At 40.4% G+C, this 14,015-nt stretch overlaps 1 protein-coding gene across 1 annotated transcript in view; it reads right to left on the bottom strand.

The window, feature by feature from the left end:
• Positions 1-3,721: 3,721 nt before the first annotated feature.
• Positions 3,722-14,015, bottom strand: part of LOC134740894 (laminin subunit alpha-2) — a 313,744-nt gene continuing 303,450 nt past the window's right edge. The window contains exons 51-56 of the mRNA XM_063673547.1: positions 13,733-13,876; positions 12,367-12,519; positions 9,689-9,830; positions 7,014-7,162; positions 5,713-5,935; positions 3,722-4,313 (exon numbers count right to left, since the gene is read on the bottom strand). Coding sequence (XP_063529617.1) covers positions 4,174-4,313; positions 5,713-5,935; positions 7,014-7,162; positions 9,689-9,830; positions 12,367-12,519; positions 13,733-13,876 — 951 coding nt within the window. The 3' untranslated portion in view covers positions 3,722-4,173. The remainder of the gene's footprint in view (positions 4,314-5,712; positions 5,936-7,013; positions 7,163-9,688; positions 9,831-12,366; positions 12,520-13,732; positions 13,877-14,015) is intronic.

Raw genomic sequence — 14,015 nt, 5'->3', positions numbered from 1 at the left:
ATAAGACTATCGAATATAATACATTATAATTATTTGATTTAGTGACTAACACAATAAATGCAACAATTACCTATTATGCAAACTATTCTCAAATAACTTCGTAAAAATCACATATATTATTTCTTTAATTTATACGTATGAATTGTCGAAGAAATATTTCCAATTTACTGTTGATCATCTCTGACTAAACTTCATTTTATGTCAATATTTAAGTCACTTAAAAAAGGGTTTAACACTGTTGGTTGTCAATAAAGGCGATTTCAATTACCTTGTTATAAGATTTTTGAATGATTCACGGTTAGTTTCACTAGACTTATTGACCGGGATATAGACCGTGATTACCAACAATACAAAAGGTAATCACGGTATATTACCTTGTTGTAAATCTGTAATAACTTGAAAATTACACATTTTTGTAATTTCATAAAAGTAAATATGCTAATGGCGCCAGTCACAAACAATATCAAACTTGTTATTTAAACTTTTTCTTGGACTAATAATGTAATTAATTAAATGCAAAACCTAATCGACTATTTACATTACACAAATACTGAACGGAACTTACATAAGTTCTTAACATTAATATGTATTTACATACATCCGGATATTAATTAGTTTAATTATTAATACAATGAACCCTGGAACCGGCTCCTGGACAATGAGGGCTACCGTTTTTGTGCTCACCAGTTGGCGCCACTGTAGATGTAGGTCCAGAAAAACAGATCTCAAAATTCTATGCTTATTTTTATAAAATCAATACGTTCTAATACACACAAAGGTATTAAAACGTCTAAATGTGCCGTTTTTTCTTGTTTAATTTTGCATATATTTTGGTTGGCCCTTTTTTAAACCACTAACATTTATTGAGCTATACAAGTATCTTTTGTTTATTAATCAAAGATGGACAAAGATTTACCACAATTATGAATTATTATTATTATTATTATTTGGAGCCTTACGTGTCCCACTGCTGGGCAAAGGCCTCCCCTAATTTCTCCACAGATCTCTGTCTCTGTGTAGTTGATCCCGCCATCGCCGGCGGGGTCTGCCATGTCCCCGATTTGAGTTCCCGGGCTCCCACTCTGTGGCGATTTTGCCCCACAACTCATTTGGCATTCGGCAGACGTGACCAGCCCAGTCCCATTTTAGCTTGGCCGCCTTCCGAGCTACATCGACGATTTGGGTTTTGGAGCGCAGCGCGGTGTTCCGGACTCGATCCACCAATTTGACAACTAATATGCTACGCTCCATGGCTCGTTGGCAAACAATTAGCCTCATGCATGAAGTTTATATTTGAACGAAATATGTTTTATTCGGATGTTTGTTACCGTTATATCATGTTACAAATGCATTTCCGTTTTTAAATTACCATTTAATTACTTAAAATTATAAATAAAAAGTACAAAAATTTGCCCGCGAAAAGCTAGTGAGCGAAACGCTCGAAACGCCACGTGACGTCACGCGTTCGACAGATTAGTGTCATTAGTAGCAAACGTCAGTTGGGCCGCCCAACGTGTGACGTCATCACGCTCTGTCGAATTCGCGCCAAAAATTATGAGCGTTTCAACCGCTCAAATATTTTCAACATTTTAAATATTTTTTAATAAAATGATGTTAAAGTTTACAAAAGTATTTTTATCATTTCCGGTGTTCCAACGATATAAATTATGAATCCAAAAATAAAAATGAAAAACTCTAAAATGACGTATAACGGATTAATTATTCGTTCCAAATAATAATATTAAAGGGTTTCGGTATTATATATTCAGCTTTAACATGGAGAGAGCAATGACTTATCTGCCATAGGTACTTAACTCAGACGATTGATAAGAAGAAAAGACTATGATTTAAGCGTAAGAATGATTATTAAGTACAAATTATATACTACAAGGAAATAAGTCCCCGGCAAGCTCGGTTCTCCATACAAACGTAGTTACGCTCTCATTTTAAAATGACTACATAGATTGCTCTAAATTTCTGTAAAACTTTGTACTTACAATAGGATAAGTTATATCTATGTCTGTAATTAGTTTATATAGCTTCAGATACCATAGTAAAATAATACAGCGAATATAAGTTTCATACAAAACTTGTTTTTGCTCTATTTCGTTTGCTTTATATACTAGAGCTATATAAACTAATTACAGACCTAGATATATCTCATGTCGTTGTATGTAGAAAGTTTCATTATAATCCAAGACGTAGTTTTAAAATGAGAACGAAACTCCGTTTATATGGGAAGGCGAAATTCGGCCGAGCTTGTTCAATCATTTCGTACTTCGTAAGTACTAGTGTGTCTTCATTTAAGTACTAGTCCTATATTGTTATAGTAAGTACTAGGTATAGCTATATACACTAGCTTCTAATGTCTATATAAATTAAATAGCCTCACTCGACGCAGATTTTGTTTTTTGTGGCTTACCTTATGCTTATGGTCCTTTCTAAAATTCCAACAGAAATTGTGATAAAAGCGTCCTTATTGCGCATAAAACATTTGTGGTATTCCATCAGAGAAGGGTACTTATGCACATGAAGCGCAAGCTTCTTTGTGGAAAGTCACATTTATTGTTTTTGGTATTTGGACAGATAGTTTATGATTAAATTATATTATGGCTTTTTCTTAATTGTGCTCTAAAAAGTCTTATTCCTATAGTTTTTCAACGCTTACTTAATCATTTGTAAACGTACTGTAACGTATGGCACATTTGGTAGTACAAATGTGACGTTTTCAACCAAAAGGACATTGTCGGTCGATAATTACCGAACACCGACTCCCAGACTACCGAACATTCTCCTCACGTGTGAAAGTCAAAAACCGACATTGGCAAATTCACCCCGTGCAAAATTGCGGGGAGTAAAAGCCAGATATGATAAAAAAAAAGGTTGATTTCAAATTGAAGCTATATCGAAATAGCGCCTTATTGACAACCGACAATTGAACCTTTTGGTTGAAAATGGCACAAATAATATAAGGCACACTTCTCCCAAAAAAAATTCATATTGCAGTCTATAAAGGGCCACTGACTTTAGTATGACTGACGTGAGAAAGTGTGACGACATGTTTTGATGGAATTGAATTTGTTAGGTTGGTTCGCTTCTAACAGAAACTTGGGAAGAGAAATATCAAAACCACAAATTAATGCAAAAATCAGCCTTATCTACAAGCGTCTATGTTTCGACAGTACTTGTTCGAACGAATCCTAACCCTTTTTCCTTCACATTAAGGCTTAGAATGTACTGCGTATTAATTTCTTGCGGTTTCAGTCGTTTAAGTGCGTGCGCTTATGCGCACTTTGCGGTTCTGAAACTGCAAAAAAATAATCACAGCGCGTTCTCAGCCTAAGGTTCACTGTGTACTAGAACAACGGTCTAACACATTGTTTTGTCACAGAATGAGTAATAGTATTATCATACAGAGCGGCTACGCACCGCCGCGGCACTCGAATGCCCTCGCCCCGCGACAGCAGATTGACGGCCGTTTGCCGGCCGCTCAGTACTGTTTTTAAGCAACTTACTCACACAATGACGCATGCCGCGTGTACAGACGTGCCGTTCACACATAGAAACGCAAGTGATTTAGCGTGTCCGCCCTGTGGTGTTGTCTTGACTTAAATCACATCAACCTTATCAGTAAATATATAGGCTGTTTACATGTGTGTTATCTTATGACATACAATTTTGAAGGAATCCGAACTTTATTCTCTTCTTGATAAGGTTCACTTTGTAACAGGACCCTAATAGAACATTTAGCGCCTATGTCTAAAACAGGCAAACTTCAATTCTATCTGCAAGAATTTCGTCGAACGAATCCGAACCTTACTCCCCCACATTAGCACCTACAATGCACTGCCGCACTGCGATTAATTTCTTGCGGTTTCAGTCTTACACTTTTTGCGGTTCTAAAACCGCAAAAAAATTATCGCAGTGCCTCAGGGCGGACACGCTATACATCAAAAATCAATCGCGTTTCTATGTGTGAACGGCACGTCCGTACACGCGTCATGCGTCATAGTGTGAGAAAGTTGCTTAAAAATAGTATTGAGAGCACGCCAGAAGTCCGCCAGATTTCTGTCGCGGGGCGAGGGCATTCGAGTCGGGGCGGGGCGGTGCGTGGCCGTTCTGTATGATAATACTATTACTTATTCTGTGGCAGTGAGTTCTAAGCCTTAAGGTTCACTGCGTGACAGGACAGGAGTCCAACAGCACATTGTGTAGCGCCTCCATGTCTTTCCACTTGCGTTTCTGTCCGCCGATGATGACGTCGTCAACGCAGCCCTTGAAGTTTTGAGCGTCCACGCCGTCTGTGGACCCTTCTGCAATGAGGAATGAATTGGAAGTGAGTGAGCTATCAGTCTTTTAAGGGACACATTTGTCCTTTCGCAGGACACTTTGTTACTTTGTTGAGTTTGCTGTTATGAGGACCATGTGCGGTCTACATACCGCACATTGCCATCTCAGCGAAATTACTTACAATTGCGTAAAGAAATAAAATACGAGTCAGTTCATCACTAGCTAGGGCTAGGGTCGCCGTTGCCGAATACGGCATGGATAGCTATATACAGGGTGACTCATTTAAATCGGTCAGTATGGGAAAGTCTGAAACTATACGACATACGAATATCTGTTCGTAGGAACCATGTCATCGATATTTAAACAATGCATTTTATTCATTTTAGACTTATTCACTTAAGACCTACACAATCGATATCTAAATAGAAATAGTGTGTTATTTCTTTCAAAACAACCGGGTTCGATTCCCGAGCTGAGTACAGGTTTTCTTAAATGTATGAATGCAGTTTTTCTTCATATTAAAATCGATGACATGGTTACTACGAACAGATCTTCGTATGTCTTATAGTTTCAGACTTTCCCATACTGACCGATTTAAATGAGACACCCTGTATATAGAACCTATCACGCGTGTCCTCATTAGCATTAACAATGTCGCGCTTTTATAGTTATAATATTGCCAAAAATAAACACTTTGTTAAAACGAAAATACTACAGTACAGACGTCAACAGGTGATTCAATAAACTATTTGCGTGTAAAACAGTTTTTAATTGTTTTGCTGTTCGTGGTTATTGTTAAACTGATTTGTGCAAAATTATTTGATACTTGTAACGATCAAATTTATTTAAAAATGTTTGTTCAGTTTTAGATAAGTTTACTGAATCGATGGAAAAAAATTGTCAGTATTGAACAATATTTTAGTGGTCACGACTAACTGGTTAGATACAATACATAACTAAATCACCTCTATACCTACAGGGTGTTGCGTTTAGTATAATCATAGAGTAACTTATACTAGAGCGGTACTGTCATAGTAAATTTTGTAACCCCAGTAAATTCACTGCCATCTGTCGACACACTTTAAAACTAAAAATGAAGATTTATAAAAATACGATAGAATGTATTTAAATATAGATTAATGATTTTTTTTATTTGCATTAATTATTTTTATGATTTTGACCCACGTTCTTTCACTGATATGCGTTAAAATTGTTAAATAACAAACGAAACCGTCAACGCCATCTATACGACTGTAGGCCAAAACTAGTAGCGCCCTCTGAACGAGAATCAAATTTTCTTGATTTTCGAGGCACGTTTTTTCCTTAGACTGTATCCATCTATTACGGAGTTATATCTATCTTTGTTATAATCAAATGAAGGCCAATGATAGAGGACCTTAAACATTTTTAAACTGTATTTACCTGGCAACCCTCCCACATACAAAGGCGCAGCAGGCGCACTCTCCTCGTCCACAAGCGTGGCGTCCCCGTCCCGTATCTCCGGGCCGGCGTCGAGCGACAGCGCCACGTGCGTGCGCGACACGCGGGCGACGAGCGTGTGCCACGCGTTGTCGCAGAGCGCCCTGTTGCCCGGCCCGCGGGTTTCGGCGCGGGACGTGGTGGAGCCCGTGCGGGTTAGGATTACCTGTTAAAGAGAATATTGTTGAATAAACGTAAGATAAATAATTGGGTGAATCAACATTTTTTTGTCACACTGCCATGGTTACGTTCTCCTAAAACCCCGATTTTATGGTAATTACAATAATCAAACATGCATTTTTGTGGTAGATATAAGGCTTTTCCACTGAGCTACCACTAATAAGTACGTTTGTGGATCGTTATACAACATTCCGTCTAACAAACTGTGCTAATATTGTCCCCTGGCTGACGGGACACAATAACAACAAAAAATAGTTGATTCACCCAATTATAAACAATATGATACAAAAACATTAAACCGAAAGACTAAGTCTTTCATACACTAAACTGGGCTAAAAATAAGTCATTTGGTAAGAATCGCTTGTCACTGTCATACTTAGGGAAAAGATAATCATACTTACTGGCTTTAATATATAATACCATGCAGATAAATAGAAAACCTACGTGTCCCAATAGGTTGAGTGTGGTGCAATCAGCACTTAATGTTCACCAACTTGCTCAGTCGTTCGTTTGAGTGAGCAAACAGAGTGGATGCTTGAACGCAGCGTGCGGCGCGTCGTGTGTTAAACTAAGGCCCCATTCGCACGAGAGCTTAAAAAGCGTTGCGTGTGTCGTCACAGAAGTAAGAGCGAGAAAGAGATATCGCTTTCTCGCTCTTACTCATGGGTGCGTCACACACGCAACGCTTTTTAAGCTCTCGTGCAAATGGGGCCTAATGCAAACGTATGCGAGCCTCAGTACACGCTGTTCAAATCCCATTAATTAATCTCTCGCCGCTCTCGCCGAAAGCGCCGCTATGCCGTAGATATGTTTAAACCATAGACATAGTATATACAAGTAGTTATAGACGCGCCACCGAGCGACCGGGGGTAAGAGTAAGAATATTCATATAAAATTTGGGCAGCATAGGATTTTTTCTCTTTCACTCTTATAAATTTCGCCATCGCCTCCTACCTATGATGCCACCCGGTCGGTGATAAGGACAAAGCATGGCACTATTTTCACTTTCCTCAGGAATCGCAATAAGACTATCTTTCTCTATCAAAGAGTATCAGGCCACTTACAGCGCCATCTTTCAGCTCAAGCACAAGGTTAGTAGCGGCTAGTAGTAGCCCGGACGGTTCAGCGCTGCGGAATCGTAACCGCATCTCAGCCGCCTCCGCGCCGCTCTCGGCCGGCCGCCACGCGCTTGACCACAGCGCGTACGCGTCACCTGAAATGTCAAAAAAGGTTTTTTAAGATGTCTATACAAAGCATAGACCTAGGATTACATAGATCAGCTATACGCGTGCGTTCGTGAGGGACAGAACATATGCAATGCGACAATATGAGACGTTTCAACCAAAAGGTACCACATTGTCGCTTGTTGATAAGGTTGATTTCTAATTGAAGCTATATGGAAATAGTGCCTTACTGACAAGCGACAATAAGTACCCTTTTGGTTGAAAATGGAACATATGCCTGGTCGAGTAATTTGTAGCCCACCATAAACCATTTACGGTGGGGAATTAAAAAAAATGTGAGACTGTGACAAGGACAAACAATAACAGCGCTTTCTCTGCTACTCCTACTGAAAGATACATAAGTCTATCCCGTTCGGTAATTTCCCCCCACCCCTCATGCCCGATCCAGTTATACCTATACTAGATTCATGGTACAGAGTAAGCCCGGGAATTCATTACGTGGTAGATTTTATTCTTAAAATGTTTAAGGTTAAGGTAGTGTACCTAATTGTCCAATGTACTACTTAATCGGGAAATTTGGTGAGTTACCTCGAAAGTAAACGAACCACATTCGACATTTGCATAGCACCTGTGCCAAGATTCTAAGCATGATGCTTCAATGAGGGCTATCGTTTTTTGCTCACCAGTTGGCGCCTCTGTTCAATCAATCAATCTTTAAGCAGTATGGCTCCATCGATACTGACGATGATTTCGCCAACGTCAAAGTGGGATCCACGTGGAATCGAATTAATATTTCTAGATTTTCTTCAGCCAGTGTACGGTAAATAAAATTATGGGCCTCTAGGGCTCTAGCCAGACACGGTTAGAGGTAGAAATACCAAATGCTCTTAGAGCACGACGTTGTTCGGTAGTTCGTTGTTGTTGTCTCGTAAAACCGATAGCTGGATTTTACGAGAAGCACGTGGACTACCGGCCGTTGACTCCAAAATGGTGGTTAAACACGCTTTGAGATTAATTCTCCATTCACTGCACACTACCAAATTAGATTACTGTATAATAAAGCTATCGATATTACACTTTAAACAATATTAATGAACAAAAAATAAAGGAATTAATCACGAGGCTACTGACTATACGGATGAACACTATTTCCTAGCTCATCATGGAGTTTTTAAATCTGGTGACAGTGGTGACAATGACAAATCAAAAATTCGTGTGGTGTTTGATGGAAGTGGAAAAACGTCGAACGGTGTTTCTCTAAATGACTGTTTATACGCTGGTGAAAAACTGCAGAACGATATAGTTAATATAATTTTGAACTTTAGATACCATAAATTTGTGTTCACCACGGACGTAAAAATGATGTTTAGGCAAACATGGATTCACCCCGATGATCGAAAATATCAACTAATATTATGGAGAGAAAACAGTTCGTTACCCTTGACTGTATACGAGCTTACCACTAATACGTATGGCTTGAAGTCAAGTCCGTATGTCTCGAATCGTTGCTTGCAACAATTAGCGAATGACGGAGAAGTAGATTTTCCCCGAGCGGCTAAAATTCTACGTCACAATAGTTTTGTAGACGATTTGAACGGTGGAGGTGATTCTTTAGAGGAGGCTTTAAGCGTGCGTGACGAGCTTATTGCCTTGATGAGCACTGCGGGTTACGAACTGCGTAAATGGGCAGCTAACGATGCTCGGTTAATACAGGACTTTCCGCGGGAGTGTATGTTCAGGCATAATAAAACATGTCTATCGGCTACATAATTCAAATGACGCGGGAAAACGGCGCCCTTGCGCCGATCGCGCGACAGTCACGCCACTCTCCGGTGAGCTCCGCCCGTGGCTAAAAAGGGAATCCGGTACGAAGGACCAAAATTTATGTTAATAACTATACTATCATAAACCCCATGTTCAGGCAAATACACATCATCAACTACACAAACAAATAACACGGTAATTACCTGTTGCTAACCGCCTCGAAGCCGGCTTCAATGGGGCATGGGGCAGAGCCCCCGCTCTCGTTGGTTCTTAAATTTAATGTTCCGAGTTCCTTAACACCTTTTACACAAACACAGAACCGCCACAGGTCAAATGTACAGCATTTTCACAATAAAACAGTTTTTATTTGTAGCGCGACAGCAAAAACGTGCCGCCCGTATTTTGTTTTCTCTTGCGACTTGATTCCCTTTTTAGCCACGGGCGGAGCTCACCGGAGAGTGGCGTGACTGTCGCGCGATCGGCGCAAGGGCGGCGTTTTCCCGCGTCATTTGAATTATGTAGCTGATAGACATGTTTTATTATGCCTGAACAGCTACTATCAAGATGGCGTTCGAACCGGAAGTCAGCGCCTCTGTTGATGGTGGTCCAAAAGACTAAAGAACAGCTGTCAGTCACTGAAGTGACAAGTGACATTTCGAACTTTGCAAAGACCACCATCTACACTAGCGCCCCTAGCGGCGAATTCATACGCGTTAGCCCTCATTTCACTGATTCTCTGATCTTATTAACTCAACAGAACGAATAGAATAGAGGTTGATGGTTAAATTTACCTCCGAAGTAAGCGCCTCGTTCGACGTTCGGAAAGCACTGCCCTACTCTGTGGTGAGCGGCCGCGTTTCTCACTAGGTCTTCAGCCCGATCGTTGACTACCACACGACGGATGCAGCCGTGGAATCCGCCTACTCGGAGAATCTGTGGAAAATTTTGTAAGGTAAAAAGACCACATTAAGTTGAAATGAAGCCACTGTAATGTCTTAATTATTGAAACGCAAATTAATTAATATAGTTTCTTTTATTAATAAGACACTCAATCTCCAAGCACACGAACGCCATGTCTTGCAGAGACAAGCTGCCATAGATAAAGTTAACATAAGGGGGTGTACATACACCACACTCTCCCCACCAGAACTCAAACAGTTCAACAATTACAAACTTACCTATGAATAAACAAAAGCAACTATTTGCATAACAAGTAATTGTTACCTTAGGTACTTAAGACTAATATGTATATAACCCAAAACTTAGATAGGTACTTATTCTAACAAACTTTCACTACAGTTAATCATTTGGTTTAGATGCCTTTTCCACATGACACCCTCAACATCAATGATGTAAGTGGTGTCCGGAATGGATTCTTCTACAATTACTCCTTGAATCCAAGGTTTATGATCTTTCCTATAATCTCTCAACATTACCTTCTCCCCTACTGTAAATTTGACTACCCTACTACCCGATGCTAGCTTTGCTTGTTTTTCTAACATCTCCAGCGACTTTTCAGCAATAGACTGTGGCCTAAGCAATGAAAACCTAGATCTGAGTTCTCTTTGATAAAGAAGTTTAGCAGGAGTAACCCCCGTAGTACTGTGGGGCATGTTACGGTAATCAAATAGAAATAGATTAATTGCAGATTTAATGTTATATCCACTCTCTTTGATTTTTGTCACGTGGTTTTTAAATATCTCAACAAAACGTTCTGCGGCACCGTTGGTCGCCGGGTGATATGGAGGATTTCTCATCATATTATTTGGTTTTATTTTACTTTATGATGTACCTAATTAAACAGATATATTATCGGACAATATCATGAGAAACATACAATTGCACATTATGGCTTAAAAACTAGCACGCGATCCAAAACAAGTGTTAGGTACACAGCATGTTTTACAATTCAGCGGAAATGTTACAAGTTAATTTCACTATCTACAGTGAAAAATATCAGAGAACAATATAAGGTAGTAATAAACTTTACATTATTAAGGTTAAACTTCTCAAACGAAACACATTTAAAGGGTCAAAGCAGGTATACCTAAACTGAAATAAATGTCATATACTAAGAAAAACCGGCCAAGTGCGAGTCGGACTTCGTTCCGTACCATTACGGAAAAAAACAGCAAAAAAAATCACGTTTGTTATATTGGACCGGGACCAGGTGCAAATTTCGTCAGTCATCGCCTCCCGGGCGAAAACTCGTATAGCGGTTAACGGCTATGTAACCCTCGTGAACGTCAGCTGCCGCTCCGTTGGTGGGTTGAAGAATGGCAGCCACCGAAGCGCGTAACACGGTCTTTCCACCGCGATACAACCGGCTGACGATTTGTTTTACTAACAATAGCATCTAAACTATCATCGGACAAAGTATAAAACGGGAGGCGATGACGCCGATGACTAAAAATAATTTTCTTTTTTACATGTTCATGTGACCAGCTGACGGTCTTTCCACAGCGATACAATCGGCTGACGATTTTGTTTATTCACAATAGCATCTGAACTATCATCTGACAAAGTATCAAGCGCGGGTGACGATGACTAAATTTTTTATAGACTATTTGCTGCCATTCCTCAACCCACCAAAGGAGCGGCAGCTGACGTTCACGAGGGTTCATCATACATAGCCGTTAACCACTATACGAGTTTTCGCCCGGGAGGCGATTGGTCATGAAAATCTGTTCCCGGCCCGCGGTCTATATGGGTGCCCCATTTAAATATTTATATTATTCTGTTTTTAGTACTTGGTGTTATAGCGGTAACAGAAATATATCATCTGTGAAAATTTCAACTGTCTAGCTACGGTTCATGAGATACAGCCTGGTGACAGACAGACAGACGGACGGACAGACGGACAGCGGAGTCTTAGTAATAGGGTCCCGTTTTTACCCTTTGGGTACGGAACCCTAAAAAGTGACCAAGGCCTCCAGTGCCCCAGGCTGGAATCGAACCAGCGTCCTCTGCTATCGCGGCAGGATTTCTTTTTTTTTAGTATATGACATTTGAAATAAAACTATGAAAACGGATTATATCGCGTATATTGAATTTATAATACATCCCGACGTTTCGAACTCTTTACAGCATTCGTGGTCAACGGGTGACTGAGGAAAAATTACAAAGTGCAAAAATACCCACATACTAAAATAATGAACAATCATAGACTACAAACTTTAAGGCTGGTTGTACATGCAAAATCAGTTCATAAGGCTAGTTATACACTACAATTATTTTCAAGTAAAGATATATATACGCGATAAAAAATGTGGGTATTTTTGCACTTTGTTATTTTTCCTCAGTCACCCGTTGACCACGAACGCTGTAAAGAGTTCGAAACGTCGGGATGTATTATAAATTCAATATACGCGATATAATCCGTTTTCATAGTTTTATTTCATGAGTAACTATCGCGGTAACCGAAGACAATATTATATGACATTTATTTCAGTCTAGCAAGGTTTCTTACAGAGTTGGGTATGTTGTTGAGCGGTTGCGGTAACCCGCCCACGTAGAGCCGCGGCGCGCGGGCGGCGGGCGGCGCGTGCGCGTGCGCGTGCGCAGCGCTCGCCGCTCCGCCACTCGACAGCACGAGGCGGTTGCGGGCGATGCGAACTGTCACCTGCGAATGTTACATTACAACTGTAACTATATTTTTTAATACAGTTGCTCAAAAAGTGGTACTTTTTGTGGCTGCGTAGCGTGTGAGAAGCTCAATTTCTCGAACTAGTGCTTTTTACTTTTTAGTTCCAAACTATAGTTTCGAAACGCAGTTTTTATGTAATTTAGCTTGAGCAGGTACTGGGGCCTCACTCGTTACTCCTCGGTGTCGTTGAGCAACCCGCGCCGGGCCCGCGGCGGCCGCGGCCGGGGCGCGCACGAGTATGAAGGTATCGCGGGCTGCGGCAGCTCAACTATCAAGGGCTGTATAGGTACTTTTGGTTTTGGTTTGGTTTGGTGGTATGATTCTACTAATGATATATTAATTTATTATTTTTTCGCAATTGTATTAAAAAACGTCGTTTACAACACGTGTGAAATGTCTTTTTACCACTCGTACCGAGTCTTGCCACTCGCTTTCAGCTCGTGGCAAGATACCTCGGTACTAGTGGTAACAAGACATTCTTTTCACACTAGTTGTAAAATGTACTAAACCAAGGGCCTGACCAAAGATATAAATATACCATAGATGACGCAAACGCAACTAGTTCGCGTGTCCGAACCCCGACAAATCCTCGGGGTTGACTGTCGCTCTTGACAGTTCACGCGCGTCAGTTGTTGCAGCCGGACGTCCGTGAAAACTTAAAAAAATGCCTCGTTACTTGATAATTAACTGCAACAGCCCAAAAATTGCGAGCACTCAAAGGCAAAAACATATTTCCTATCACAGGTGAGTAATTTTAAAATAATATTATGCGTAAATTTTGTATGAAAAAGTCGGCACGCTTGGTTTCAATACAAATCGTGATATTTGCGGCATCTAGCGTATATATTAAATCTGTGGGCCTGACACTCTTTGATAGAAAAAGATAGTCTTATTGCGACTCCTATACGAGGAAAGAGAAAATAGTGCCATGCTTTGTCCTTATCACCGACCGGATGGCATCATAGGTAGGAGGCGATGGCGAAATACCGAAATTTAAAAGTGAAACAGAAAAAATTCTATGCTACCCGAATTTTATATGAATATTCTTTCTCTTACCCCCGGTCGTTCGGAGGCGCGTCTATAACTACTTGTATATCATGTTCATGAGATACAGCCTGGTGACAGACAGACAGTGGAGTCTTAGTAATAGAGTCCCGTTTTTACCCTTTGGGTACGGAACCCTAAAAACGACAGTGTTTACCTCACGCCATTCTCCATCTGACACTGAGGCAGCGAGAGAGAGTTCCTTCCGTCGCCGTCCGCGCACGTACAGTCGCAACTTCCCTTCGCGAACTAGTAGTGCCATATAGTGCTTTGGTTTCGTTTTCGTACCCTGAACATAAATCATAATCATAAATCATTTATTTCGTGATAAACTTACATAATAGCATTACAAGGAAAATTAAAAAAAAAAACATATTTGCAGTGTTTACCACGAAATGGGCTCTCCTCAGCATAATGCCGACCCAAGT

The sequence above is a fragment of the Cydia strobilella genome, chromosome 4 (genome assembly GCF_947568885.1).
Source record: "Cydia strobilella chromosome 4, ilCydStro3.1, whole genome shotgun sequence".
Lineage (NCBI taxonomy): Eukaryota > Metazoa > Arthropoda > Insecta > Lepidoptera > Tortricidae > Cydia > Cydia strobilella.
The sequence above is the reverse complement of the archived record's forward strand: the minus strand, read 5'-3'. Positions and strand labels throughout refer to the sequence as shown.